This window comes from Caretta caretta, chromosome 7, assembly GCF_965140235.1.
Source record: "Caretta caretta isolate rCarCar2 chromosome 7, rCarCar1.hap1, whole genome shotgun sequence".
NCBI classification, from domain to species: domain Eukaryota; kingdom Metazoa; phylum Chordata; order Testudines; family Cheloniidae; genus Caretta; species Caretta caretta.
In genome coordinates, this window is record NC_134212.1 from 91,723,229 (window position 1) to 91,750,261 (window position 27,033).

At 43.0% G+C, this 27,033-nt stretch overlaps 1 protein-coding gene across 6 annotated transcripts in view; it reads left to right on the forward strand.

The window, feature by feature from the left end:
* The first annotated feature begins 3,131 nt into the window (after nucleotides 1-3,131).
* The window catches only part of STAMBPL1 (STAM binding protein like 1), a 41,560-nt gene continuing 17,658 nt past the window's right edge, over nucleotides 3,132-27,033 (forward strand). Inside the window, exons 1-4 of one of the 6 annotated variants that reach the window (XM_048857172.2) lie at nucleotides 3,558-3,946; nucleotides 8,904-9,080; nucleotides 25,157-25,240; nucleotides 26,498-26,715. In XM_048857172.2, the coding sequence (XP_048713129.2) occupies nucleotides 25,157-25,240; nucleotides 26,498-26,715 (302 nt within the window). In that variant the 5' untranslated portion in view covers nucleotides 3,558-3,946; nucleotides 8,904-9,080. Of the gene's footprint in view, nucleotides 3,261-3,557; nucleotides 3,947-3,995; nucleotides 4,149-8,903; nucleotides 9,081-25,156; nucleotides 25,241-26,497; nucleotides 26,716-27,033 lie in introns of those variants that run through there. The other 5 variants (XM_048857173.2, XM_048857171.2, XR_007357540.2 and 2 more) reach the window with 5 other exon arrangements.

Consider the following 27,033-nt stretch of genomic DNA (forward strand, 5'->3'; position numbering starts at 1 on the left):
TCCCACTTTACCGCTGAGAAACCAAGAGACTGACTTTCCCAAGATCATACCAGAAGTCTCCTCAATCCCAGGTTAGTGCCTAACCACTAGACTATCCTTCCTTTTCTGACCTGTGTGGAGGGGCAGGCCACTGGAAAGAGGAAGGATACATTTTATATTTTCTATTTCACTTGAACTAATTAGAACTAGCTACTGCGGTCACTTTGCTTTCATGTTGCTTCTTGTTCCCCTGTTCTTCATCTGGATTTTATCTGTTTAGGCCCAGATCATACAACTGAATCCACACAGTCAATAGGGCTCTGAGCAGGCACAAATGTCCACTCATGGAACCATTTGCAGGATCCAGGGTCTAAGGCCTGCAGAGGGCCCAATCTCTCAGATGTATACATGTGCTTAACTTTGTGCACTGAATAGTCCCCATTGATTTCAATAGGTCTGTTCACAGTTGGGGAGGAAGCTTCCTTTCATGGACACTCAGACAACCAGTAGCTATAAAATCCCTCTTAGTAGCTGTTCTCTAATTTCTTTACCTGTAAAGGGTTAAAAAGTCTCACTGCTCTGCATCGGTAAAAGGAAGTGAGTGGGTACCTGGCCAAAAGAGCCAATGGGAAGGCTAGAACTTTTTAAAATTGAAACAAGACTCCCCTTTTGTCTGTCTGTCTGGTTCTCCGGGGGAGAGGCAGACAGGGCAACAGCTATGCTGTAAGAAGCTTGGGGCCAGATATGAAAGAATCATCAGTATGATTCGTAGAAACTACTCATTTAAAACCCCAGATATGTGAATAGATTAGGAATGTCTAGGAAGATGCAATTAGGTTTATCTCTTTATGGCTTGTGGACTCCTCTGTGCTAAACCCAGGTGCTTTTGTTTTGCTGGTAACCTTTAAGCCGGACCTCAAGAAAGCTATTCTTCGTGCTTAATCCTTGCAGTTGCTCTTTAAAATCTAGCAATAGCCTGAGTTCCCAGATGTATTTTCTTTCTTTTTTTATTAATTTTTTTTTACCTTTTTAAAGAACAGAATTGGATTTTTGTGTTTTAAGAGGTTTGTGCACATGTTTAATTAGCTGGTGGCAACAGCTGATTTCCTCTCCCTCCCACCTTTCTCAGCTCTTCCCCAGCGGGTTGGGGGGTGAAAGGGCTTGAGGGTACCCCACAGGAAGGAATTCCCAAGTGCGCCTTTCTGGGCTCTCCAAAGGGGTTCTGCACTTAGGTAGTGGCAGCATCTACCAATCCAAGGTTAGAGAAAAGCTGTAACCTTGGGAGTTTAATACAAGCCTGGAGTGGCCAGTATTAATTTTTAGAATCCTTGCGGGCCCCCACCTTCTGCATGCGAAGTGCCAGAGTGGGGAATTAGCGGTGACAACAGTGCATAAGGTTTTAAGCACACATTTAAATCTTTGCAGAATCAGGGCCTTAAATTGAAAACTCTACAGTCAGCTGATACATCAGCTTAAGCACTTTGCACATACTGTATTGGACATTAATTAAATAATAGTATCAATGTGAGATATAATAACCTGCTCTGTATTACTGTTAGCACTGCAGACACAGAGGGTTTCTAAGGAGAGCATACTTGCTAGTACAGTACATAAGAACGGCCATACTGGGTCAGACCAATGGTCTATCTAGCCCCGTATCCTGTCTTCCAATAGTGGCCAATGGTAGGTGCTACAGAGGGAATGAACAGAACAGGCACTCAGTGGGTAATCTATCCTGTCATCCATCCCCAGCTTCTGGTGGTCCGAGGCTAGAGACACCCAGAGCATGGGGTTGCATCCCTGACCATCTTGGCTAATTGCCACCTATCCTCCATAAACTTATCTCGGTTTTTTTTAAAACCGTAGTATAGTTTTGGCCTTCACAATACCCCTGGCAACGAGTTCTACAGGTTGACTGTGCATTGTGTGAGGTACTTCCTTTTGTTTTAAACATGCTATCTATCTATTTCATTGGGTGACCCCTGGTTCTTGTGTTATGTGAAGGTGTAAATAACATCTCTTTATTCACTTTCTCCAAACCAATCACAATTTTACAGACCTCTATCATAATATCCTTAGTCATCTTTTTCTAAACTGAAAAGTCCAAGTCTTGTTAATCTCTCCTCATATGGAAGCTGATTTAATTGGGGATTGGTCCTGCTTTGAGCAGGGGGTTGGACTAGGTGACCTCCTGAGGTCCCTTCCAACCCTGATATTCTATGATTCTAAGCTGTTCCATACCCTTAATCATTTTTGTTGCTCTTCTCTGTACCTTTTCCAATTTTATATTTTGTGAGAGGGGGTGACCAGGACTGCTTGAAATATTCAAGTTGTGGGTGTACCACTGATTTACACAGTGGTGTTATAATCTTTTCTGTTTTATCTATCCCTTTCCTACTGGTTCCTAATATTGTTAGCTTTTCTGACTGCTGCTGCACATTAAGAAGTATGTGCCAAGAGTATAAACAAGAAGAGTCAAGAGAAAAAATTATGCTAGGCACAGGACACCTGCACTTTATCAGCTATCCAACCTGTCTAATCTGGGTGCTTATAATTTATTACCAGAGAGAGAATAAAATCCCTTCCTTTCTCATTCTTCTGAAGCTAAACTTCTTGCTTGCCGGATTCATATAGTGGTATGTTTCAGAGTAGCAGCTGTGTTAGTCTGTATTCGCAAAAAGAAAAGGAGTACTTGTGGCACCTTAGAGACTAACCAATTTATTTGAGCATAAGCTTTGGTGAGCTACAGCTCACTTCATCGGATGCTCCGATGAAATGAGCTGTAGCTCACCAAAGCTTATGCTTAAATAAATTGGTTAGTCTCTAAGGTGCCACAGGTACTCCTTTTCTTTTTGCATATAGTGGTATGTTTATTTTCATTTAACTGCCTCCTGTGTGTTGCCTTTTCTCCTAACACATTTCTCAAAATGTTATTTCTTTAGTTCATACAGTGTCCTTTAAAAAAAATATTTTTTTTTTACATTTTGCAGACAAAACACATAACCTACCAGTCCATAAATACATTTTATTAAGTCTTTGGTTAACTGAATTAGCACACTGAACCCAGAGGAGGTGAATGGAACAGATGAGACACACCATTGAGGGCCCAGCGCCCCCCACCAGCCTGACGTGGGCCGTGATCCTGCAAATACTTGCAAACCTGCATCGTTCTGATCAGGCGAGTCCCTCCACTGAACCCGTCCTGCCTGGGCGCAGTTATTCACAGTGCAAGAGTCTGCAGGCTCATCAGGCCCTTGCCAGGACGGTCCACACAAGATCTGGTAGGAGGCGGCCAGGGGACAAGATGGGAACTCGGTGCGAGGCGGGGGCTTTGCCTTGCCCCAGACCTGTCCCCTGCGGGCATCGCCTCCAGCCCTGCCCTGTGCTTTGAGGGCGGCTCCCCCGCCGGGGTCCAGCTCTGGCGCTGGCTCCAGGGGGGAGGACGGTGCCCCGTGTCTCCCAGGCGGCGTTTCCACGCTCGCTCCCTGCAGCCGGACCGGCAGCGGGGAGGGGGAGGCTGTTCCTGCCATGCTGCTTCCTGAGTGGTAGGGCGGGCTGCACAGCTCCTCCTCCCCGTGCCTGGGGCCGCGGCTCGGCTCACTGCGGCGGGCTCGCGTCCGTAGCCGCCGAACCGGCTCTCCTCTGCAGCAGGGGCTGGGGGCGCCTGTGCCCCGCACCGCCTTGGGCGTGGGGCGGCCCGGCCCTGCTGCTGCTGCTGCTGCGGGGGAGGGGACGCCCTGCCTGCGCGCTCAGCTCGCTGGCGCGCCCGGAGGGGGCGGGACGCAGGTGGCCGGGCAGGGCATCCCCCTACACCGGGAGCTGGCCGCGGGGAGCGCCCGCCTCAGGCTCGGCCCCTCGCATCGCGTCCCGCTGCAACGCGCCTGCCCCTCGCAGCCCCCGCCCGCCGCCGCCGTCCAGCGGATGCGAGCCCCAGCCGCCTGCGCCGGGGGACCAGCCCGGCTTCCTGGTAAGAGCCTCCCCCCTCGCGCGCATCTGCCTCCCGCTCCAGCGGGGCTCCGGGGCGCGCAGCGCAGGGACTGGGGCGCCGCCGCCGGCTGCAAGGAGGGTCCGCCCGGCCGCCCCTCCCCCGCTGAAGGTGGCAGATGCGCTCGGAGCTGGCGTGGGGTGCGCTGCGAGGAAACGAAACCTACCGCCTCTGGGGGTTGCTGGTAAGGGGGGGGGAGGGTAAGGCAGAAATTTCCTCCCTAAAGGGTCAGGAGCCGTAGGAGACGGCATCCTCCTATTGTTATTGGCTCTACGTGTAGTAATGGCACATTGGGTAGCCAGGGGTGCAGCCCCTGTCATAGGTGCTGGAACTAGGCGTCCTGACACACACCCCCAGCTTGAAGTGGTGTCCATTATATCCAGGGTTTACAGTTCGGTTCAGTGGTTCTCGGCATCAGCACCCCCACCCGTACAAATTGTTTCAGAGCCCCTGGCCCCCGTAGGCAGCCGCAATCAGGAACGTCCCCGATCTATTAGCGATGGCATCCTGTTGTACCAGCCCTGCGGTGGGGTGCTGGAACAACTTGTACAGTGGGAGTGCTGAGAGCCATTGAACCAAACTGTAAACCCTGTGTATAATGGAAACTACTTCAAGCCATGGGGAGAGGCAGCACCTCCGGGACCCCCCAGTTCCAGCACCTATGCCCTGTGGAAAACAACAGCCGTAAGATGGCACCAGTAGCGTGCACCTGGAGAAACTCTGAATAGCATAACCCTGGGGCAGAAAAGGGGTCAACATCCATGTTAGCTCTTGATGTGCCAGGACTCGGAGCATGGCTGAGGCATGGCCAGCTCTGACATGGTGTCATAACTTATGACACTACATTTTGCAGTGCTTGTAGTAGGAATGGGCCAAATTCTGCCCTCTAGTGTAAATCTAGGAGCAAAGTTTGATCCAATATTCTTTAGTTTTTAAAAATATCATGGTAATAGATTTTTTTCTTTAATTGCACACATTCTTAGGCCATGTATATGGTCCGGGCACTACAGTGGCATAACTGCAAAGCGACTGCTATGCTGCTGTAGCATCATAGTGTAGATGCTTTTTACATAGACGGAAGGGGTTTTTTGGTCAATGCAGGTAATCCAGTTTTTCAGGAAGCAGTAGCTAAATTGATGGAAGAATTCTTCAATTCAACCCAGCTTCATCTACACCGGAGGTTAGGTTAGCTTAACTGTGGCACTCAGGAATGTAAATTTTTTCACACCCCTGATCAACATTGCTCTGTCAATCTAAATTTTAAATATAGACTAGACCTTATATATGTAGTCAAGCAAAGAACAGCAGCATCATGATTATAGCTTTTTTTAAAATTACACACACAATCATGCAAAGAACATTATTAGTTTGGAAAGTGGAAGAAGAGGGTAAAAAGAATGAAATAGAAGCAATATTTAAGTATAGTGTCTGGAAACCTGAGACTTTTAAAGTATGCAGGTTCTTGTACCATGGTCCATCACCCTAGTATAGGGGTGGGTAAACTACAGCCCGTGGGCCGGATTCGGCCCATGGGACTGCCACCCCTGTGTTGCCACAGATCCCCCACACTGCTGCTGGAAGTGGCCGGCACCATGTCCCTGCGGCCTCTGGGGGGCAGTTGGGAGCAGAAGACTCTGCCTGCTGCCCTCGCTTGCAGGCACTGCCCCCCGCAGCTCCCATTGGCTGGGAATGGGGAACCGCGGCCAATGGGAGCTTCAGGGGAGGTACCCGCAGGCGAGGGTGGCGTGCGGAGCCTTCTGCCCTCCCTCCCCCAGGGGCTGCAGGGATGTGGTGCCAGCTGCTTCCGGGAGCGGCGTGGCAGAGGGCCAGGGCAGGCAGGGAGCCAACCTTAGCCCTGCTGCCACCCTGGAGCCGCTCCAGGTAAGCAGCGCCGGGCCGAAGCCTGAACCCCTCCTGCACCCCGACCCCATTCCCTGAGCCCCCTGGTACACCCCACACCCCTCCTGCACCTCAACCCCTTCACCTGAGCCCCTTTCTGCACACCACACCCTCTCCTGCACACTGCACCCTCTCCCACACACCACACTCCCTCCAGCACCCCAACCCCGCCCCAGCCCTACATTCATGGCCCTGCATACAATTTCCCCACCTAGTTGCGGCCTTCGGGCCAAAAAGTTTGCCCACCCCTGCCCTCGTATCTAAGTGCCTTCCAGTGGTGCATTAAGCAATGTGACTAACATCTGTCATGTGTTTGTTCTCTCATGCTCTCCCCAGGGGCAAAAGTGTGTAGTAGAGTGTTTTGTTTTGGAATTTATTTAAATACATTTATTTAAATATTCACACATGCTATGTATTTGTCAGAGAAGGTAAGGCCAAAGAAATGTGCCTTGCACTTGAAATGGAAGGTTTATTATGGTTCTTATTTCTTGGGGGAGTTAATTTCAAAGTCTTGGGCTGGCCCCCAAGAAAGCTTTGTCTCCTGCACAGATGAGCTTTACCCTTAATATGAGTTTAATTGTCTCAGTGGAGCGTAGTTGTTGACCATGTTACGTACTGGGGCAACAGAAGGTCCCTAAAAGCGAAGGGAGCCACAGGCAACTAAACCATCTTTCCAAGTCTCAGTGTTGCCCCTTCTCCCCGAGCACCCATGCAGCCTCTTCCCTCGAGGCTCCACCCACCGCTCACTCCTCTTCGCCCCCTGTCGCTCACCCTTATGGCCGGTAAAAAGTGGGGGGCATAGCCCTCCCACTTTTAATAATGATGGGGCCATGGCCCCTTGGCTCCCCCTGTTCCAGCACCTCTGGTATGCATCCTGGAGCTTAAATTGATCTTTTAGATATCCTGGGCGCAGGCCATGGAGCAGTTGAACATAAAGGCTAAGACCTTGAACATGATTCAGTATTCTATGAAAAGTCCTTATAGGGAATGGAGGACAGGTTTTAGCTTTTACGGTAGTCTATGTTGCTGAGTGTTGCAGGGCTGGAGCACCCACAGGGAAAAAGGCAGCCAAGCTCCCCTCCCACACCCTCTCTCCTGACCACTGGTGGCCCTGCCAATCAATTCCTCCCCCTCCCTCCCAATGCCTACCGCAGATCAGCTGTTCTGCGGCATGCAGGAAGCACAGGGAAGGAGGAGTTGGGATGGGGCATGCTCAGGGGAGGGGGCAGAAAGAGGCAGGGAAGAGGCGAAGCAGGTGCAGGAAGAGGCAGGGTGAGGGTTGGGGGAAGGGGTGGAGTGGGGGCAGGAGGAGGTGGCGAGATTGGGGGGGATGGGGTGGAGTGGGGGTGGGACCTGGGGCTGAGCACTCCTGGGGAAAATTAGAAGCTGTGGTCCCATAGCCAACTTTAGATGGTAGAAAATGTTTCTTGTAGATACTGCTTAGTTATAATTGCGCAAATTTTACTGAAAATATTACAGATAATATTGTGCCAATTAAAATAATTGTAAACATGAGATTTTTATTTTAAAATATTGTGATAATGAAATAAATAATGGGATGTAATGGCTTGATCCTGCAAACATACATACGAGTAACTCTACTGAAGCGACTTCTCATGTGAGTAAACTTACATGCATAAAATATGCGCAACATGAGGTAGTAAGGCATTTCCTGGAAATTGATTACCATCTTAGGGAAAATTGATAGCCCAAGGTGAAAAGTTATAATTAAATCCTGGGCTGTTGAGGGAATGACAAAGCAAATTTTGTTAAAGAAATTGTAAAAAAGTTTGATAAAAATAAACACTGAGCCTTTGTTTTCTTTAACATTTAAACAAACAGGTTTCTTTGTACTTGTCTGACTCAGATGTTATTTCTTTGTCAAATGTTATATTGATATTGTGTGTTACTTTCTAATACATGTATTTTTCTTTATTTTTAATAAATAGATAAATGTTAATCTTTCAGAAAAATTTTCTGGTCACAATTTCCAGTGTTAATGACATTATCACTTCATTATATCAAAGCAATGGGTGCTTGCTTCTAAGATTCCTGGTAGTTGGATATTATTTCCTGCTTAAAAATTAATCAGAAACCAGCTTTATATTATTTTTAAATAATACTTTTGTCAATAGGATGATTTTTGGTTGATTAAGGGAAAATGTTTTCTGCCTATTCTTCCATTAAAGTATTGAAGAATTAGGGATACAGCTCCTATAAACAGTAGCTACCAATGTAAATCTCCAAGCTGATGGTGGCGAAGGGAGGGATTATCACAATACACCAATCTTATTTATTAATTTTATTTATTGGTGACTGGAAGAGGAGACCAGTATTGATCATATATCCTATATGAATGCAACACTATACAGAATAATAGCTTACATTTATGAGCAGTTACATTATTTTCTTTTAGTTCTCTGTTGGTAAATTGTAGATTCTTCTGTAGCTCTGATTATCAGGTCAGAGGAATTGTGCAATATGGGTATTACTGAAGTAGAACACCTTTGTTTTAGGAAAGAAAAGTTAATTGTGCCATTACTACCCATTGACACAAATGTCTAGTTTCCCACAGAATTGGTTGAATAATGTTTGTTAAAAAAATTATTTGACAGAAATGATACGTGGTGAATATTTTTTTAAATTATTTGCCTGGCTCTGTTAAGTAGTCTAGAAGTATAATCCAGTCACAAGTTCCTTAAAAACACTATTCACAAGCCAAATTTAAAAGGATGTACTTTGCTCCCATTTTTTTTTAAAGTACATGTTTACCCTACCTGTATATAAAATGAATTAACCACTAATCAAAGTGCCTGAAATCAAAAGGACTACTGATGTGCTTAAAGTTAAGCATGTATTTAAGTGTTTGCAGAGTTGTGGCCAGAATTCACACACACAGCAGATATATAAAAAATTAAGTGTTACAAATGTCTGCCAATTTCTTTTTGGTAAGAAAAATAGTACTTGTTAAAACACTCTAAATTCTTCTGTACATGACTTTCAGTGTGCTTATAAGCATGAAATATTCTAAATCATCTAGGTCAGAGGTTCTCAAACAGTGGTCCATGGACCACCAGTGGTCTGCAAGTTCCATTCAGGTGGTCCGTGGATAGTTCCCTCTAAGGTGCGCATCTGGACGGCCGCACGTGAGAGAATGAAGGGCAGGCGTGGCTCCACTAATTAGGTGCCTGGACCCTGGAGAAGTTGCACGTGTAAGGTGAGGTGGTGGCCTTCAGGGGAATAGGGGGTAGGTGGGAGGGGGCAGTAGGGTGAGAAGAGGGGGTGGGGAGAATTTGGGATGTACAGGGCTGTGGCAGCCAGAGAAAGAGGTGACTTTCCCTAGCTCCAGGGCTGCGGCTGCCGGGGAGAGACGGCCCTTCTTCCCAGCCCCAGCTTGGAGGCTGCTGTGGCCGGGGAGAGAGGGCACATCCATTGCGTTAGAAAGGTAAAACTACTGATATGAAAATATGAGTTGTGTGCTTTTATTTGTAGAACAAAAAAAAGTTTATTATTATTATTTATTACTATTATGTGTTTGTTAGATAGCGCTTTTATCCAATGCGCTTTACAATAGTTAGCTAATGATACAAACATTTGGAAAGCTCATTAAGTGGTCCTCAGCAATTTTCAAGTGGTCTGCAGAAAAAAAAAAGTTTGAGAACCACTGATCTGGGTTTTATTGTGGATCATCAGTTGCATTTTAAAATAACATATTGGTCTTTACTTTTGTCTCTTTGATTGTTTTGCTTAATGCTGCTAGACCACAATTTTTGTTGTCATAAACTTAATATTTTAGAAGTAAATTCATGCTTTCAAGAGGGACTCCAACCGCCATTTACTCAAAATCATGAAAGAGCAAGCCATTTAAATAATTAATTCTCTTGAAATCAATTAACTGTATTGTCTTGATGTCAAACATATTTAAACCTTGTGCCACGCAAGCATGATTGATCTGGTAACAGCTGTACTGTAGTCGTCAACCAGGTTACCCAAAGGGTGGGGTGTTATCAGCATTGTCGCCTGTGCTGCACTCACTCACTCCTGATAATTTTATTTGCTAAAATCTGTTAGAACTGATGTCCCCAAATTACCTTCACTTCTCCAAATTGGAGGGCTCACAACCAACATGACCACTTAGTATTACTCATTGCATTCACTGAAACTCAGTACTACTTTAAAAGTTTCAGAGGAACAGCCGTGTTAGTCTGTATTTGCAAAAAGAAAAGGAGTACTTGTGGCACCTTAGAGACTAACCAATTTATTTGAGCATGAGCTTTCGTGAGCTACAGCTCACTTCACATCTGATGAAGTGAGCTGTAGCTCACGAAAGCTCATGCTCAAATAAATTGGTTAGTCTCTAAGGTGCCACAAGTACTCCTTTTCTTTTTACTTTAAAAGTGAAATTGTAAAAGGAAGATCTGCCTATTTCAGCTATTTATTTTTTATCACAACTGCATCTAAAATGCTAGTATCATAGAGTAACAACTATATTTTTTGCTCAAACATGAGAATTCAAGAATAGTCCAGAAGGAAGACAGGCAGTCCGTAAGAAAGAAGTATGAAATAGAAAAGTTTACCAAGCTGAAGATCCTGCATGTTCAGTCATGTTCCTTTCATCATCTTCAGTGCAGCTTCCTCCTGAGAAGGGACACTTCCAATGATGTTGTTTCATTCAGCCTACCAGGCCTTGCATTTCTTTGTTGCACTGTTTGCATTTTGCACGCATGCCTGTTTTACCCACAGGTAACTTCATTAAAATATTCCCAAACTGGGTCTCTTTTACAGCCTGCTGCCATTATAGGTTTTCCCTTCTAGTGAGAGAATGGTATGGTAGATCTCAAATCAGAAAGACCTCAAAACTTCTGGTATATGCTGCTCAAATAGTTTCACTTTTGTTTCTACCGCCTGTCCCTTCCTTCTCACATTTATCTCCAGACTTCTTCTCCTTGTCCAGATCTATTCCGCCCCCAACAATCTTCTGTTTATTGAACTTTTTGAAACTTTGCACTTAGAATCGTAGACTTTAAGGTCAGAAGGGACCATTATGATCATCTAGTCAGACCTCCTGCACAACGCACCCACCCACTCCTGTAACAAACCCCTAACTTATGTCTGAGCTATTGAAGTCCTCAGATTGTGGTTTAAAGACTTTGAGGTGCAGAGAATCCTCCAGCAAGTGACCCTTGCCCCATGCTACAGAGGAAGGTGAAAAACCCCCAGGGCCTCTGCCAATCTGCCCTGGGGGAAAATTCCTTCCGGACCCCAAATATGGCGATCAGCTAAACCCTGAGCATGTGGGCAAGACTCACCAGCCAGACACCCAAAGAGAGGTAAGGGATTGACTCTGTGTACACAAATTTGCAGAGGGACAATAGGGTTGAGGTCTGTTATTTCTCACCTCTCTATATTTATTTATTTATTTTAAAACATTTTTGCTGTTAACAAGCATGTTATCTCTGGAGACACAAATCCACAGTTTGAAAACTGCAAAACTAAGCATCTCTGATGGTATCTCCAAGACCAGGGGTTCCAAACTTGGTTCGCGGCTTGTTCAGGGTAAGCCCCTGGTGGGCCGCGAGACGCTTTGTTTTCCTGAGCGTCCGCAGGTACAGCCGCTCGCAGCTCCCAGTGGCTGTGGTTCGCTGTTCCTGGCCAGTGGGAGCGGGAAGCAGCGTGGGCCTGGCCATAGCTTCCCGCAGCTCCCATTGGCTGGGAACGGCAAACCGGAGCCACTGGGAGTGACGAGCAGCTGTACCTGTGGACACTCAGGTAAACAAAGCGTCTTGCAGCCTGCCAGGGGCTTCCCCTGAACAAGCCACGAACCAAGTTTGGGAAACCCTATTCTAAACTGAGCACTGAATCCCATTGAGTAGATAGAAAGATTAACATAAATAATCTGTACAGAAGCCCCAGGAACCGCATAAGATTGGATCCCTAATCCATGAACTATTGGAACTCATTCACAAAACTTTTCTTAAACGTTACATGAATATATCGTCTAATACTATAAAATTTATCATCCCTAGTCTATGATGAGAGATCTTTGAGCTATAATGTACTTAAAGCTATCGTTAGGTTTTTTCCTCAAAAAGCATTTTATCAAAAAAATCAGATTTAAATTAAAAATATCCATTTAAAAAAATTTTTTTTTAAATCATTGATTTTTATCCACCCAGCCTAGGAGCACTATTCATAGACCATGACCTGACTGTGCTAAGGCATCCTCCCTGAAGAGGATAGGGATATTGCCTTGAAACTATGCAACCTGCAAATCTGCAAGGAATGCTGCTTCCAACACAGCAGGTCCTAGCAGTCTGTGAAGTGTGCCAGTCCCTCCATGCTGCTCTTTGCCCCTTTCTTGTTTCCCTTTGCAGTGCAGGTCCCTCACCCCTTAGTAGGTTACAAGACACAGTATCAAGATTAATTTTGCAAGTGGTATTTTAACTTCGTTGATGCTGGTGGCACCATTTCTGGTGGTATTTCTGCTGCTTAGTCAAGGAGTTTGTCATGTGAAAATGACTGTTGCTTTGGCTTCCCCCACACTCTGGCCTGACATGCCTCTCCTTAATCTGTGATGCCCTACCTGTGTAGTGGTCTTGTGGAGGGACTTTAGCAGGTCTCTGAGGGGAAGGAGGCTGATGAATTTTAGCTGACACTGCTACTTTAGCCCATTTTCCTTGATTTTGGGGTCTTATCTGCCACTCTGTGCCTCTTTGTTTTCCTTTGTATTGCAGGAGGGGATCTTGACTGTGGGATTTTACAGGCATAATTTTGATGGACCACTGGAAAGATGGTGTAATGAAGCATGTAATGTAAATATATTTCAATGAATGGCTAGTTCAGAATATTGTTACTCCTAAAGGAATATCTGCTTCATGAAATCCTGGCACTGGTGATATTTTATCAATGTAGTAAAAAATCCTTTTGTGCTTGTCTTTTGAGATCTTTGTGCAATATTATCTGAGGAAAAAAAATACAACTTTTAGTTTGACACCACAAGTCAAGAAAAGAAGAATTCTCTTAATAACTTACATGTTAGTGGCCAGCAGTTAGCATTCTGAAAGCTTTCCCTTAGAAGTGACCAGCTGCTTGCCCCGCGATAAAGAAACTGTTGCAGAGTACAGTATCTTAATACATTTGAACCCAGTCATGACTGTTTCAGAAAGCTCAGATGAACAGGCGTTGTGTGGGTTTTCCATAGTTTCTGGGAAGGCATCCATTCCCCTCCCGCGCTAAACCTCTGGATCACACCACAGCCACTACTACAGCCTCAGGGCCCTTCGCTCATCCAGGATGGGATGAGACATTAATTTCTCAGTGGATCTACTGGCTGCACACTTCCCCCAAAGGATGCCTTTTTTGCCTTCAGAATTTGGCCCTTTAGTGAACGAGCTTATGATCATTTGCTTCTTCAGTAGCTTCAATATAAAGGTGGAGAGCATGTGTACTAATATGTAGTTATTTATGTATAAGTCCCCAGCTGTCTTCATTAGAAACTATATGCACATAAAGAATGTAGGATAATTATTAAAAATATGTTTTGTTTAAAATGCCAGTTAAAATACTAAGATTTGGAGAGCCAAATTTCTGTTCTGGAGGTCACAGTCTCCTTATCAACTCCAACTAAAGTAAATAAGTATCTGGGGACAGCATTTGGGTGTAAGAGTATTTGGTTTTAGTTGGTTTGGCTGTGACCCCACAAGGATAGGGGATGCTGGTTTCAACTCCCTATTCTACTAGGGTCATCTGTGCTGGAGGGTGGGTGGTATCACTGGGGATGCCATCAAGGAAGGGTATCTTTAATTTATGATAAGATCTCTGTAGGTGCAATCTTGGCAAGAGCTGCACAGCAGATGTCTTGAAACCAGAAATAAAAAGTTGACTACTTGTCTTGCTGTTGTCTGTGTTCATGGAGTGTCAGGAATCTTAGCACTGCCCCTGTGCCAGACTGGGCTCTGCTTGCTTTCTGGGCCACACTTCTCAGCTCTGTTCTCCCCATCCCACAGCAGCTTCTCCTCCACTTCTGGATGGAGACATGACCAATTCTACACATCATTGTGTTTTAATTCTTCATTTTAATCAAGTAGGACCTGTAACAGTGTTGGGGGGCAGGAGGCTTAAAAAGTGGTGTAGTCATTAGAAACCTTATATGTGATGTATTATTAGAGCTGAGCTTCACAACCTTATGTATAAAAATAGATGAAGATTAGTCCTGCTTTACACTTTAAAGCGATGTAGAATGAGGTTTACTACTGTCTTTGTCAATGAATTCAAATTTCACTTTACAATGACTGGAATTTCTGTTTTCTTACCAGTGATAATTTTTCTTTTGCCTATTAAGCCATTTCGCATAGCAACTGTATCAATACGAAAAGGAGTACTTGTGGCACCTTAGAGACTAACCAATTTATTTGAGCATGAGCTTTCGTGAGCTGCAGCTCACTTCATCTAAGGTGCCACAAGTACTCCTTTTCTTTTTGTGAATACAGACTAACACAGCTGCTACTCTGAAACCTGTATCAATATGCTGAATTGTAAACCTGTATCCAGAATTTTTCCGTTTCATCTATCTACCTCTGTTAACGATTGATTTCAGCGGCTTGGTTCAGTGATCTATGAATTGAGCTTGTAGATATCACAAGGCAGGACAAAACTTAAACAATACAGGCCTCATAAAGTTAAGAATGCATGGAATAATCTGGGAATATAAAGATAACTTTAATATGTTGTTGTTAGTGCCCAGTATAGCAAATGAATGGTCTGTGATTTTCATTGGGTGGAAATGAGAAAAGCAGTAGTTAATGAGAAACTAGTTTTATTATCATGGACACACAGTACAGCTGAGTAAAAATTGTGTTGTCATTCTCCAGATTGCTGATAACTTGATTAGTGTGCTATTAGCAGTATTGCAGCTGGATATCAGAGCCTTTGGACACACTGTCTGTAACAAACCTTTCTCATTGTATTGCTGAAGTCACTCTCTTAAAGAGTCCTTCTTAAAGTGGTAACAGTGATACGTAAAAAGTGAATCTGTTCCAGGAAGAAATCTGTTGTTAGAAAATAGATAAAATAGACGATCTTGCGCCAAAAATGTCACATCTGAATTGAACTTCAGTAGTTTTCTTACTCTGAAGAATTGCAGACTAACTTTAAAGTATAAGTCTTGGAAGGGCTTATTACATCCTTTTGGCTGCTTTTAAGGAAAAATCTATTTTAATTTCACTCACGTTTTCTTGTAGAAGTGAGGTTGAATTGTGTGACTGTAAAGAATAGCACAGAGGTTTAATCTCTTGGACAAATGGCTCCAGGCTTATGCCCCCTAGCACTACACATAGGGTCCTCTCCAGGTAGGATCTCCCCCTTTGTGCTAATTTGCCATTGTGGTGCAGGAGGGGGCTCTGGGCTGGGGTAGGGAGTTGGAATGTAGGGGTGGTGAGGGCTCCAGCTAGAGGTGCAGGCTCTGAGGTGGGGCTGTGGATGAGGGGTTTGAGGTGCAGGGGGGAGCTCCAGGCTGGGGCTGAGGGGTTCAGAGGGTGGAAGGGGGATCAGGGCTGGGGTAGGGGGTTGTAGTGTGTGGGGAGGGCTCCAGCTGGGGGTACAGACTCTGTGGTGGGGCTGGGGATGAGGGCTTTAGGGTATAGGAGGGTGCTCAGGGCTGGGACCCAGGCGTTCGGAGGCTGGGAGGTGGATCAGGGCTGGGGCAAGGGGTTGGGGCACAAGAGGGTGTCAGGGGTGCAGGCTCCGGGCGGCACTTACCTCAAGCAGCTCCCAGAAGCAGTGGCATGTTCCCCCTCCGGCTCCTATGCAGAGGCACGGCCAGGTGGTTCTGTGCGCTGCCCCGTCCGCAGGCACCACCCCCACAGCTCCCATTGGCCGCAGTTCCAGGGCAATGGGAGCTGCGAAGCTGGCACTTGGAGCAGGTGCAGTGTTAGGAGCTCCCTGGCTGCCCCTACACATAGGAGCTGAAGTGGGGACATGCCGCTGCTTCCAGGAGCCACGCTGAGCCATAGCAGGCAGGAAGCCTGCCTTAGCCCTATTGTGCTGCTGACAGGACTTTTAATGGCCCTGTCAGCAGTGCTGACCGGAGCCACCAGGGTCTCTTTTTGATTGGGTGTTCCGATCGGAAAAACGGACACCTGGCAACCCTATAGAGGTTATGCACAGAGGAGATGGCAAAGACTGGGCAGATGTGGGTGGAGACTGGGATGAAGCACTTCATCTCTCTTCTGGTTCATGGAAATTAGATGTAAAGAATATAATTCTGACCACTAGAATGTCTCTTGTATTGCTCCCCAGCTTTCCAGTGGGGGTGGCCATAGAGACTGCCAGGGCTCAAGGGAGACCCTGCTAGTCAGTTCACATGGTCTTGTGCTGCTGACTAGAAACACTAGTTGCAGAGCCATCATGGAGGCAAGGTTCTCTAAATGGATAGCATAGATTCCTGGCATAAGATCATCCAGACTTATCTTCCATCTAAATTAACAGAACACTGCTAGTGTGGGCCCAAAGAGTTAAAGGTGCCAGCTGTTGTCCACTATTAAACACTTAGGCACACAAAGACTTCAGCCTGCTTAGTTCCATGGCAAACACACTAGAAAATTAATCAGTCATGACTCATGGACAGATGCTTTCGGACCGTTGGTTGGCCACAATGGCTATTGCTCTGGATCCTGACTTGCCGCCATGGGCAGAGACATCATTTGGTTGGTCTGGTCAGGTCGCTTGCCTTTACTGGTCCTTCTCTGGCTGAGCAGAACTGGATAGGCTGTCTCATCTCGCCATGATGGTGCAATGCAGTTAATTTCAGGATCAGGTGAAAAGCTGAGAGAGAGAGGATAGGTGGAAGATGATAACTGGCTCTGTGGATGAGGGGAAAGCAGTAGACTGTTATTCCTTGACTTTAGCAGAGCTTTTGATACTGTCTCCCACAGTATTCTTGCCAGCAAGATAAAGAAATACGGGCTGGATGAATGGACTATAAGGTGGATAGAAAGCTGGCTAGATCATCAGGCTCAACGGGTAGTGGTCAATAGCTCCATGTCTAGTTGGCAGCCAGTATCGAGCGGAGTGCCCCAAGGGTCAGTCCTGGGGCCGGTTTTGTTCAGTATCTTCATTAATGATCTGGAGGATGCTGTAGATTGCACCCTCAGCAAGTTTGCAGATGACAGTAAACTGGGAGGAGTGGTAGATATGCTGGAAGGTAGGGATAGGATACAGAAGGACCTAGACAAATTAGAGGCTTGGGCTAAAAGAAATCTGATGAGGTTCAACAAGGACAAGTGCAGAGTCCTGCACTTAGGACAGAAGAATTCCATGCACTGCTACAGACTAGGGACCGACTGGCTAGGCAGCAGTTCTGCAGAATAGGACCTGGGGTGACAGTGGACGAGAAGCTGAATATGAGTCAACAGTGTGGCCTTGTTGCCAAAAAGGCTAATGGCATTTTGGGCTGTATAAGTAGGAGCATTGCCAGCATATCCAGGGACGTGATCGTTCCCCTCTATTTGGCATTGGTGAGGCCTCATCTGGAGTACACTGTCCAGTTTTGGGCCCCACACTACAAGAAGGATGTGGAAAAATTGCGAGTCCAGCAGAGGGCAACAAAAATGATTGGGGGGGGGGGCTGGAGCACATGATTTATGAGGAGAGGCTGAGGGAACTGGGATTATTTAGTCTGCATAAGAGAAGAATGAGGGGGGATTTGATAGCTGCTTTCAACTATCTGAAAGGGAGTTCCAAAGAGGATGGATCTAGACTGTTCTCGTGGTACCAGATGACAGAACAGGGCATAATGGTCTCAAGTTACAGTAGGGGAGGTTTAGGTTGGAATTAGGAAAAACTTTTTCACTAGAAGGGTGGTGAAGCATTGGAATGGGTTCCCTAGGGAGGTGGTGGAATCTCCTTCCTTAGAGGTTTTTAAGGTCAGGCTTGACGAAGGCCTGGCTGGGATGATTTAGTTGGGGATTGGTCCTGCTTTGAGCAGGGGGTTGGACTAGATGACCTCCTGAGGTCCCTTCCAACCCTGATATTCTATGATTCTAAGATAGCATGGGCCGGGGCCAGAGTTGGGAGACAGGCTGTGCAAAAAGGGGCACATGAAGGAAGGGAAGACAGAGCAGGATCTCACCTGTATCAGGTTGGGACCCTCACTGATGCAGCAGTGATAGTGAGGAGTGTGCCAATTTCTGGGCATTATAATGAAAAATCTCTTCAGTGGCTGTTGTAGTGTTGGTAGTCGTGTTCCTCCCACCCCCCAAAAAATCTTTTAAAGGGCCCCAAAAAAGGGTGAAAATGGAATAGCTCATGCCCTCATTATTTTGTCCACCAATTAGGTCTAATTTCTGGTCCCACCCGCCTCTTGTTTACCAAACATGATCTTAATACAGTCCTTGGGCAGTATCAGTAGACCTCTTTGTTTAAATTAATTTAGTCTTTTTATCTCCTTCTCTCATCTTTGTCTAAAACAGGCTGTTGCTCTCTTTATGCTAACTGAATCATTCTGGTAGTGAACACTTACTCCAAAAGCCCATGTTTATTTATAGACAGCCATCTTCTGTGCAGACTTAACTGTTAGAAGGCAGCTGTTGCTGTTTTGATTATCTTCAAGTAATCTATAAAGACAGAGTTTCTGTCCCATGACTTAAATTTTCCAAGAAGCCTCCATTTTTAGGTGCCTACCTCCTAGTGAAATGCAATGGAAGATGGGCACTAAACTTCCTTTGGCTCCTTTGAAATGCTCAGCCAGCCTGTACTTTCTGTACAAACTATTTATTTTTACTCTTAGGTTTGATACAGTGGATTTTAAAAATGTAGGGCTATGCCATGCCACTAATTTTTAAGAACACCACCCATGGTAATCGTGGTCTTATTTAAAAGTTGTTGAGACAGTTTGGGCCTGTAATTAGGAGTTTAAGAGTTTCTTGTGTTTTTGTATTTTTCCTCATTAAATTGATGACTTCAGTAGTGACTGAACTCTTTTCCTAGATGCACACTTTTACACTAGAAGAAAATCTGCATTTTTTATACATCATGGTCATTATAACATGTGTAATAAAATTGTGGTGTGATGGGGTAGGTGGACGGCAGAAATTGTAGGTACCATGCTCCTTGTGAGCATGTTGATGTTCTGTATGTAGCTACCAGTGGGACTAGGAGAATTTGCTTAATCGTTATACGTATATGAAGAAATAGCCATTCAGTGATTATATAAATCCTTGTGTTCCATTTTGCTCAGGGCATTTAAGTAATCATTACATGGATTTGCACACTGTCTGGTTATTAATAAATAACTATACACTTGTTATGCAAATCTGATTACTCTCAGCCAATTGAAGTGTGCAGGATTGGATAAGTGAGAAATATGTCAGTAGATGTATAGCATTCCAACACTATGACTGGCTGAGATGGTTCCCAGTTAGTATAATGGCTCATATCCCCGGCATTGGGGGTTGGATTATAGTTTTACACAGGGTGGATTTGATTTAAATCACAAGTCAGGAAGACTCGATTTAATCATGTATTTCTACATAAAAGTGCATTCTTGTTCGTTGTTATAACCTTAATACATATTCTTCACAACTCAGAGATAGATGTAAGTTTCATTTTTAGAAGGTGCAGACTATATATTTTTTAAGTGATTTATTTTGAGAACTTTTCAGATTAGTTTTACAGCTATATCAGAAAATGAATGATTGGTCATTTCATTTACCAAAGGTAATTGAAGCAGATATTTATGAAGTCATCGGGAGGTGAACTATCTCCAATTCAACAGGTTAATCATTAATATTTGGAGGATTTTCTTGCCATGCTGTATTAGGAGGAGAATATCACCAGACAGACATTTAAACTGTTTTATTTAACTAAAACAACAATGTTATATATTCTGGATCTTTTTCTTCAACAACAAACATAATATTTTAACAAAACGAGCATATGAATTTTTGAATTTAGTTAAACCTTCAAGTTTTTTAAAATCAGGTTTGTTTTTGTTAAAATTGTTTTTAACTAAAATAGTGAAATGAAATTTTATTATTATTTTTTTAAAAAAAAAACGCTTCGAAAAAACTTCAACAACCGTTTTTGCTGTTAACAACAATGTTATCTCTGGAGACACAAATCCACAGTTTGAGAACTGCTAAACTAAGCATCTCTGATGGTATCTTCTGCACTGAGTCCTACTGGGTAGATAGAAAGATTAACCTAAATAATCTATACAGAAGCTCCTGGCACCACATAAGATTAGGTCCCTAATCCATGAACTATTGGACATGAATATATTGTCTCACACTATAGAATTAGAATTTATAATCCCTATTCCACGATGAGATATCTTTAAGCTATAATTTATCTTAATTAAAACTATCTTTAGATAGGTTTTTTCTTCAAAAAGCATTTTATCAAAAAAATCTGGTGTTTTATTTATTTATTTTTTAAATCATTGATTTTTATCCACCCTGGTTTTATATATTAACACAATTGTTTTCTATATCTGAAAAATGAATAAAACTACACTCCATTTCACTTAAAGGGATTACACATTTGAGTTTCTCCTTGATCGTGTAGAGTACTTCATTACTCTTTTATTATTAACTTGTATTTCAATAACAGAGGCCCTAATCTGGATAAGGGTATTTCTTTTGCTGTGCACTGTACAAACATATAGTATGTTCATGTGCAAATGCAAACCAAGCTGGCCAATGTCATTCTTTTTTTTTCTTTAAAGAGGCTTAACCTTCTATATAATAGTAGTCTCCTCATTATTCTCTACACTTGGATACATTGGTCAGAAAGCATATTAGAATCATTATAAAACATGTCAGTGCTTTTGTAGCCACATTTTTTTATTTGTGCTGTATATGGTATTAGGCATAACATTTGTATCTTTTTACAGTAATTTTTTACAAAAATGTCAAGTTTGTCCTAGTAGTGTATTTACTGTATCAATTTTAAATATTGTTCCATAACCCAAATTGCCTTCTACGTTGGAATCCACGAGGGATTTTTTTTAAATCAAGTGCTTCACTATTTGTACTGACTTTTCTGCTAACCTCTTTTGCTGTATCTTGACATGGTATGCATACGTGCAGGAGCTTGCTCTTCAAGGCTTTCACAAACACCAGTGCATCATTTGAGGAAGTGTGAGTTTCTGCTGCCACCAGATGTCTCCTCTTAATATGCCTGAATTTGTAATTGAACTTTATTTCTTATTAACACTTCTTTATTTTAAAGAAATTAATGAGGCAAATGTAACCTTTTAACTTTAACTTTTGTACTGCTAGTGTTAGGGCATGCTGGGAAGGTTGGGGCTACGGGGGTGGGAATTCCTTGATGGGTGTTTGTGCCTCCCCAAAAGAGGAATCTGTCCCAACAGAAACCTTTTCTGGGATGGTGGCAGACAAAGAGCCCATCACTGGTGATCTTCCACAGCTGGCTGCTTCCTGTTTAAGAATGGATTTTGGTGTCATCCAGGAGGAGGGGAACCTCAGTGAGGCCGACATAAAATGATTTATTGGGTGGGGGCAGAGCAGCACTGATTGATTCATTTAGTGGCAGTTGGCATTTTGGTTGGCTCAGTGTTCAGCCCTCAGGACCCTGGGAGCTTTGGGTGACAGGAATGGGTGATACCTGACCAATGAGATATGGGGCAGTCGGGGGTGAGGCTCAGGGTACCAGTGTGTTTCAGCCTGGCTAGTAGGAGTGGGGAAAGTATTAAAGCTGTGGTGGTACATTGTCACCACTGACCCATGTTGGATTCAGACCAGCAACCTAGTTATGAAAAGATTGTCCTTCTCCTGAACTGGCCACTTCTTTAGTAAACTTTTACATTTTACAAGGCGAAAGATGTTTTTAAAATGAAATTTGATCTATTTTATCACTAAAGCAGATCATTGTAATGCAGATTTTATCTCGGATACATGCCCATGCAGTTTGTTTTTTTTTAACAGACTTATTGGAGTGTTTCACTTCTTGTTTAAGGTTGGTTGTGTGGGGTGGGGAATACTATTTTTGATCCAAAGTAAATGCTCATTCTGATATCTATCCTGTATCAGTTTCTCTTCCCCCCTTTCCCTGGTTCCTTAAAGAATGAGCAGTAATGCTTTTGAAAAATAATAGAACTGTAGCAGGGGTAAACTTAAAATTAATAATTAGTTCCTGCATAATAGATGAAATACTGAAGTCCTCGCTCTGGTAAAATGTCTGTTGTCTTCAGTGAGGGATTTCCTAAGTAAGGACTGTTGGGTTCAGGATTTGATCACATTTTGTGGATTGAATCTGCAGATACACAGAAAATACAAAATATTGAGCTTGGGACTTGACAGGTAAGTGAAGGAGGGAATGATTTCATACCCTTTGTTTTAACATGAATATATATTGTAGCAAGTTTTGATCCTTCAGAGGCATTTGCTTTCTGTGCCACATGAATCAAAGAAGACTGGATGCTGTCTTTCATGCTGAAGATCAAAAAATACTTCTCCATCTCCACCAAGGGAATCTGTGAGGCTGCAGGGGTAGGAAAGCTTATGAAAATGAGCTCCTTGCCTCCCATTATTTTTGTCCTGATTTTTGATACTGTCCACAGTAATGTAGTTTCAATAGTCTGGCTGAGCTGGGTGGATCTTCATGGAGCTGGCCAAGGCCCCCTTCAGCGCCTGGTATATATATATTAGAGCAAGTAGCCTGCTGTGGCCTCAAGGGTCTGTTCTACAAGCCAGGAATAGGCAATGTTGTGGCATTCTCCCTTTCCCAAAATACAGCTCCTGGTGTTGGGCTGTGGGGGGCAGGGGAGGAGGCATAGGACCAATATGCCAGCTCAGCCCCATCCAAAAATTCCCCTTACACCAGGGCAACTTCCAGGTGGTCAGGTAAGCTAGCTTTATGGTCCTTTGGTGCCACCAGGGTAGCACTAAAGACCCATAACTGGGTACAGTGACAAAGATATATTTATATAGAGAGAGAGAGAGATCAGGGCACGGTAAGGATTTACAAGGCTAACTTATGTTAGCCTTGTAAATCCTTACAGTGGCCTGATTTTCCAAGGTGCCAAGCACCCAGCAGCTACCATGGACTTCTTTTTAAGATTTGATTACAGTGCTAGCAGTGGTAAAGACTGAGCCAGGAAACATGACAAAATAACTCTTTTGAAGAATAAATCTGGAGGCCTTAGTGGCTTGTCACTAGGGTTATAAAGCAAACAAACAAAACTCTCACTTAGCTGAGGGCTATTGTGATTGATTGGAAGATGATTAAATTCACTTGTGTAAAATCTGTTCATGTTGAGGTGATCTTTTTTAGTTAACAGAATTCAAAATTTCCCCTGAATAAACTGACTTCTGCATTTGATATCTAGGTTCTGTAAAAGAAAAGGTCCTTCTTTGCAACATATAGCAAAACTTCCTGCTTTATAAAATTTCATGGATTTTTTTTTTAATGTCGCTCTTTGGATGGAAACACTTCATAGAACAATCATACCTAACTCATTACGGGAACATGGTTTATTCTTGAAAAAGAAATTTCACTACTTATAGTATTCCATGTTAGTATATGGAGCACATTTTCACTGTTACATATAATAGGAGATTCTCACATGAAACAGGAAGCATCATATTATAATCAGGTTTTGTAGTTGTGTTTCTAATGCCCTGTCTTGAGAATTTTAATTTGGCTGAAGTTTAGAATCTCTAGAATAGAACCATTTTTGGGGAAGTACATACGACAGTAAATGTGAGTGAACCAAATTTACATTTCAGATCCAGTTTTCAAAGTAGCATTGCAAAAGCATGCAAGTATTTTGCACACATCTGCTTGAAAATTTAGGCCAATTCACAGACTTGTAGCACACCTAGCAATGATTGTAAAAAGAACCAGGGCTGGCAGTGGAAAAACTGGGGATGGACCCAAGCAAGAATATATAGCCAGTAAGACTTATTAGGTAATTATAATGACTGCAACAATGTAGAATTAGTTATATCTAGTCAAAGGGAATAAGTGGATTAGTAAAGGAATTTACAAGTAAATCAAGGAGGAAACAAAACAAAAAAGAAAGAAAACTGGCCAGTTAATAACTGAGATGAAATTGTTGACTCTAAAATGGTAAAGATAATGGTTAAAATTAAAGGCTGACCTAATAGATATGATTAGCCTTTAAGAAAAACAAGGAAGAGGCAAAGACAGGAAGTAATGGAGTCGCAGAAAACATAACTAATTATTTCTTTGTAAAAAGATACAGAAAAACAGCCCTAGGGGTTGCTCTAATTTCTGCCAGTGTTCAAACTAGCCTCCAGAGAGGGAGAAGTCCACATTAAGTCTTTGCTGCAACTCCTCTGAGTCTGGGGCTTCTGTGATGAACCAGTCTAGCCTTTAGATGTTTGTAATGTGCATTTTCTGTATCGCACAAAACCTTTGACATTCAAGACCAATCTTCTAGATTGAGCACTGAAGTGTTGGGAATTAGAGCACCCACCTTCCCAGCTTCAGATTCATATTAAAGTATAACTTAATGAATCATTTCCTTGTCAGAAGCCTTTTTTGCTGATGACCACAGCACTTTCAAATGTTTGCCTTTACTTGTTACTATTTGCATTTACTGAAGGGTTGTGTTAACTCCTATCTCTTCCATGCTGAGTGCAGTTTTCGATCACTTCTTGCAATTGACCAGTGCTATACATGCTATACAAATAGTGCTAGAAAGGTTTCATATACTTTTAGTTACTAAACATGTAGTTTCCATATTAAAGTAGGACAGTTGCCTGATTTAATTTATAATTATAGACCTGCTAGAAAAAAGTGCTCAAATTCACACTGTACCTAGATACATTTACCATGGCATATGCAGATGGAAAAACAAATGCACTTATTAGTCTCTGAACTTTTGATTTGGACTCTCCCCCTCCTTTGTGTTTGTCATTTAAATTACAACTTAACAAAATATGAAATCAATTTATTTTAAAACTACTTAATATACTATTATATACTGAGGCCACCTGTAGTAACATGTTTATTAAAATGCATAATTTGACTTGTGTGTGTTGTGTTCGATTTTAAACTGTTATGGTACTTGGCATGGCATAAGAACATAGATGTTTGAAGATATTTTCAGTTAAAATGACTTCATTATCATATTTCGTGTTAGCACATGGTGACAATCAGAGTATTTGTACTGAAGTTCCTCTTTGACCAATAAACCATGACTCGCGGGGCTGTGGGGAGGGCAACTTACTGCAAGCTCTAAACATTGCATTGATTTTTTTTTCCGCCCTCCTCCCCTGTGCCCCCCATTTTGTTCTTTGTGACCAGATGGAGAGATTGAAAAGAAATAGTAATCTTCTTGGTTTGCAGACTGTGGGCAACATGGAACAGCCATTCACTGTTAGTTCATTGGTATGTATTACATTTTGATATTTAATGCTTTGGCATCCAGAGTTTCAAAAAAGCAGCAAACTATCTGATACCACCCACGCTAGTTTAGTTGTGCTGACCACCAGCTCAAGGGTTTTTCCAAGTTTCTAACCACCATTCCCTGCTACCACCCTTATTCTCTGCCCAGCTGCCCCTTCGTATGGAGTGTAGCGAGCTGGAATTTAAATATTTTTTAAATATTATATTGAATACATTTGATTTGTTGGGTTTCTCCCTCTTAGTTACTGTGCACTTCCTCTGGGGTGTGTTTGTATACACATTCTGAATTGAAAGACTGAAGCCTTTAAAATATAATAAGATGAAGCAGTTTCACAGCAGCAGTTTCATTCAGGAATGTAATCAATTATTTTAAATAACAGTATGAAAGAGAAAATGTATTAAATCTTATAGAACATGAGTTCATGGCTTTTCTTGCTGGCTTCTCTTCCTGTCCTGTTAAATAGCTTTAGTTTATTCAGCTGTAAATGAATGCTTTAATCTGTAAAGTTCCATTGAAATGAACTTCTGGTGTGATCCTGAAAATTCTGACTGCTGTTATCAGTTAGGCTACACCCAACTGTAAACATTACATCCAGTGGTAAGGGCTTGCCTACGCTTGAAATGCTACAGCTGCTGCACTGCTGTAGCATTTCCAGTGTAGACACAACCTATGCCAACGGGAGGGCTTCTCCCATTGCTGGAGCTACTCCCAGATTGCTAGGTCAACAGAAGAATTCTTCCATTGACCTAGCACTGTCTGCACTGGGGGGTGATGTTAGCATAGCTGCATCTCTCAGAGGTGTGGATTTTTCATGCACTTAGGAGATGTTGCTGGGCCTGTGTAAGTTCCAAGGTTAGATCAGGCCTAGGTAGAATACTTTAAACGTCTATAAAAATGGGGCACTTTATGGGAATTCATATCTTGGGAAGTCTAGGAAGCTGCCAAATCAGGCTTATTCTTTTATTTGTTTCACTCTAGTTAATTTAATTTTGTCTTTATCTTTTTCACAATTTTTGTGTTTTTAATATAATTTATTCATGGTTTTTAACGCCATTGAAGAAGCATGATGAAGTCTTTTCATTGTTACTAACATTTGTGGCTATTTATTGATTGATTTTATTTAATTAATTTATTGATTTAAATTTAAATTTCCCTCAGTGCCTTGAACAAGGTCATGTGTGAATGGGGTCAGCCATCCAAGGTGAAATGTAACCTGTGATGTGTTGCTTGTTTTTCAGAAAAAGTTAGCAGCTATGCCTGACCACACAGATGTTTCAGTGAGCCCAGAGGAGCGAGTACGTGCCTTAAGCAAGCTTGCCTGTAATATAACAATCAATGAGGATATTACGCCGCGTCGTTACTTTAGATCCGGAGTAGAGATGGAGCGCATGGCATCTGTATATCTGGAGGAAGGAAACCTGGAGAATGCTTTTGTTCTTTATAATAAATTTATAACGTAAGGAATAATCTGTAGTTTTTTTTTACCGTAATGAGTCTGATGGATAGATTGATTTGGTAATTTTGCCCAGCCATCAAACAGACCACAAAAAGAGGGGCTTTTTACTCCCTCATTCTGCTACTCTTCCACACAAGGACTAGACAGAGTCTGTCCCTGAATGAATAAGTCATTGCAAAATGTCCAGTGCATGCTTAGTATGTGATTTTTTTTTTCAAAAGGTCATAACTCCATCAAATCAAAAGCAGATTTCACTAGAACACTCAGTTACTTCCTAATTGAGAGCTAAGTCCATAGCAGATTTAAACTTTCTAAGGA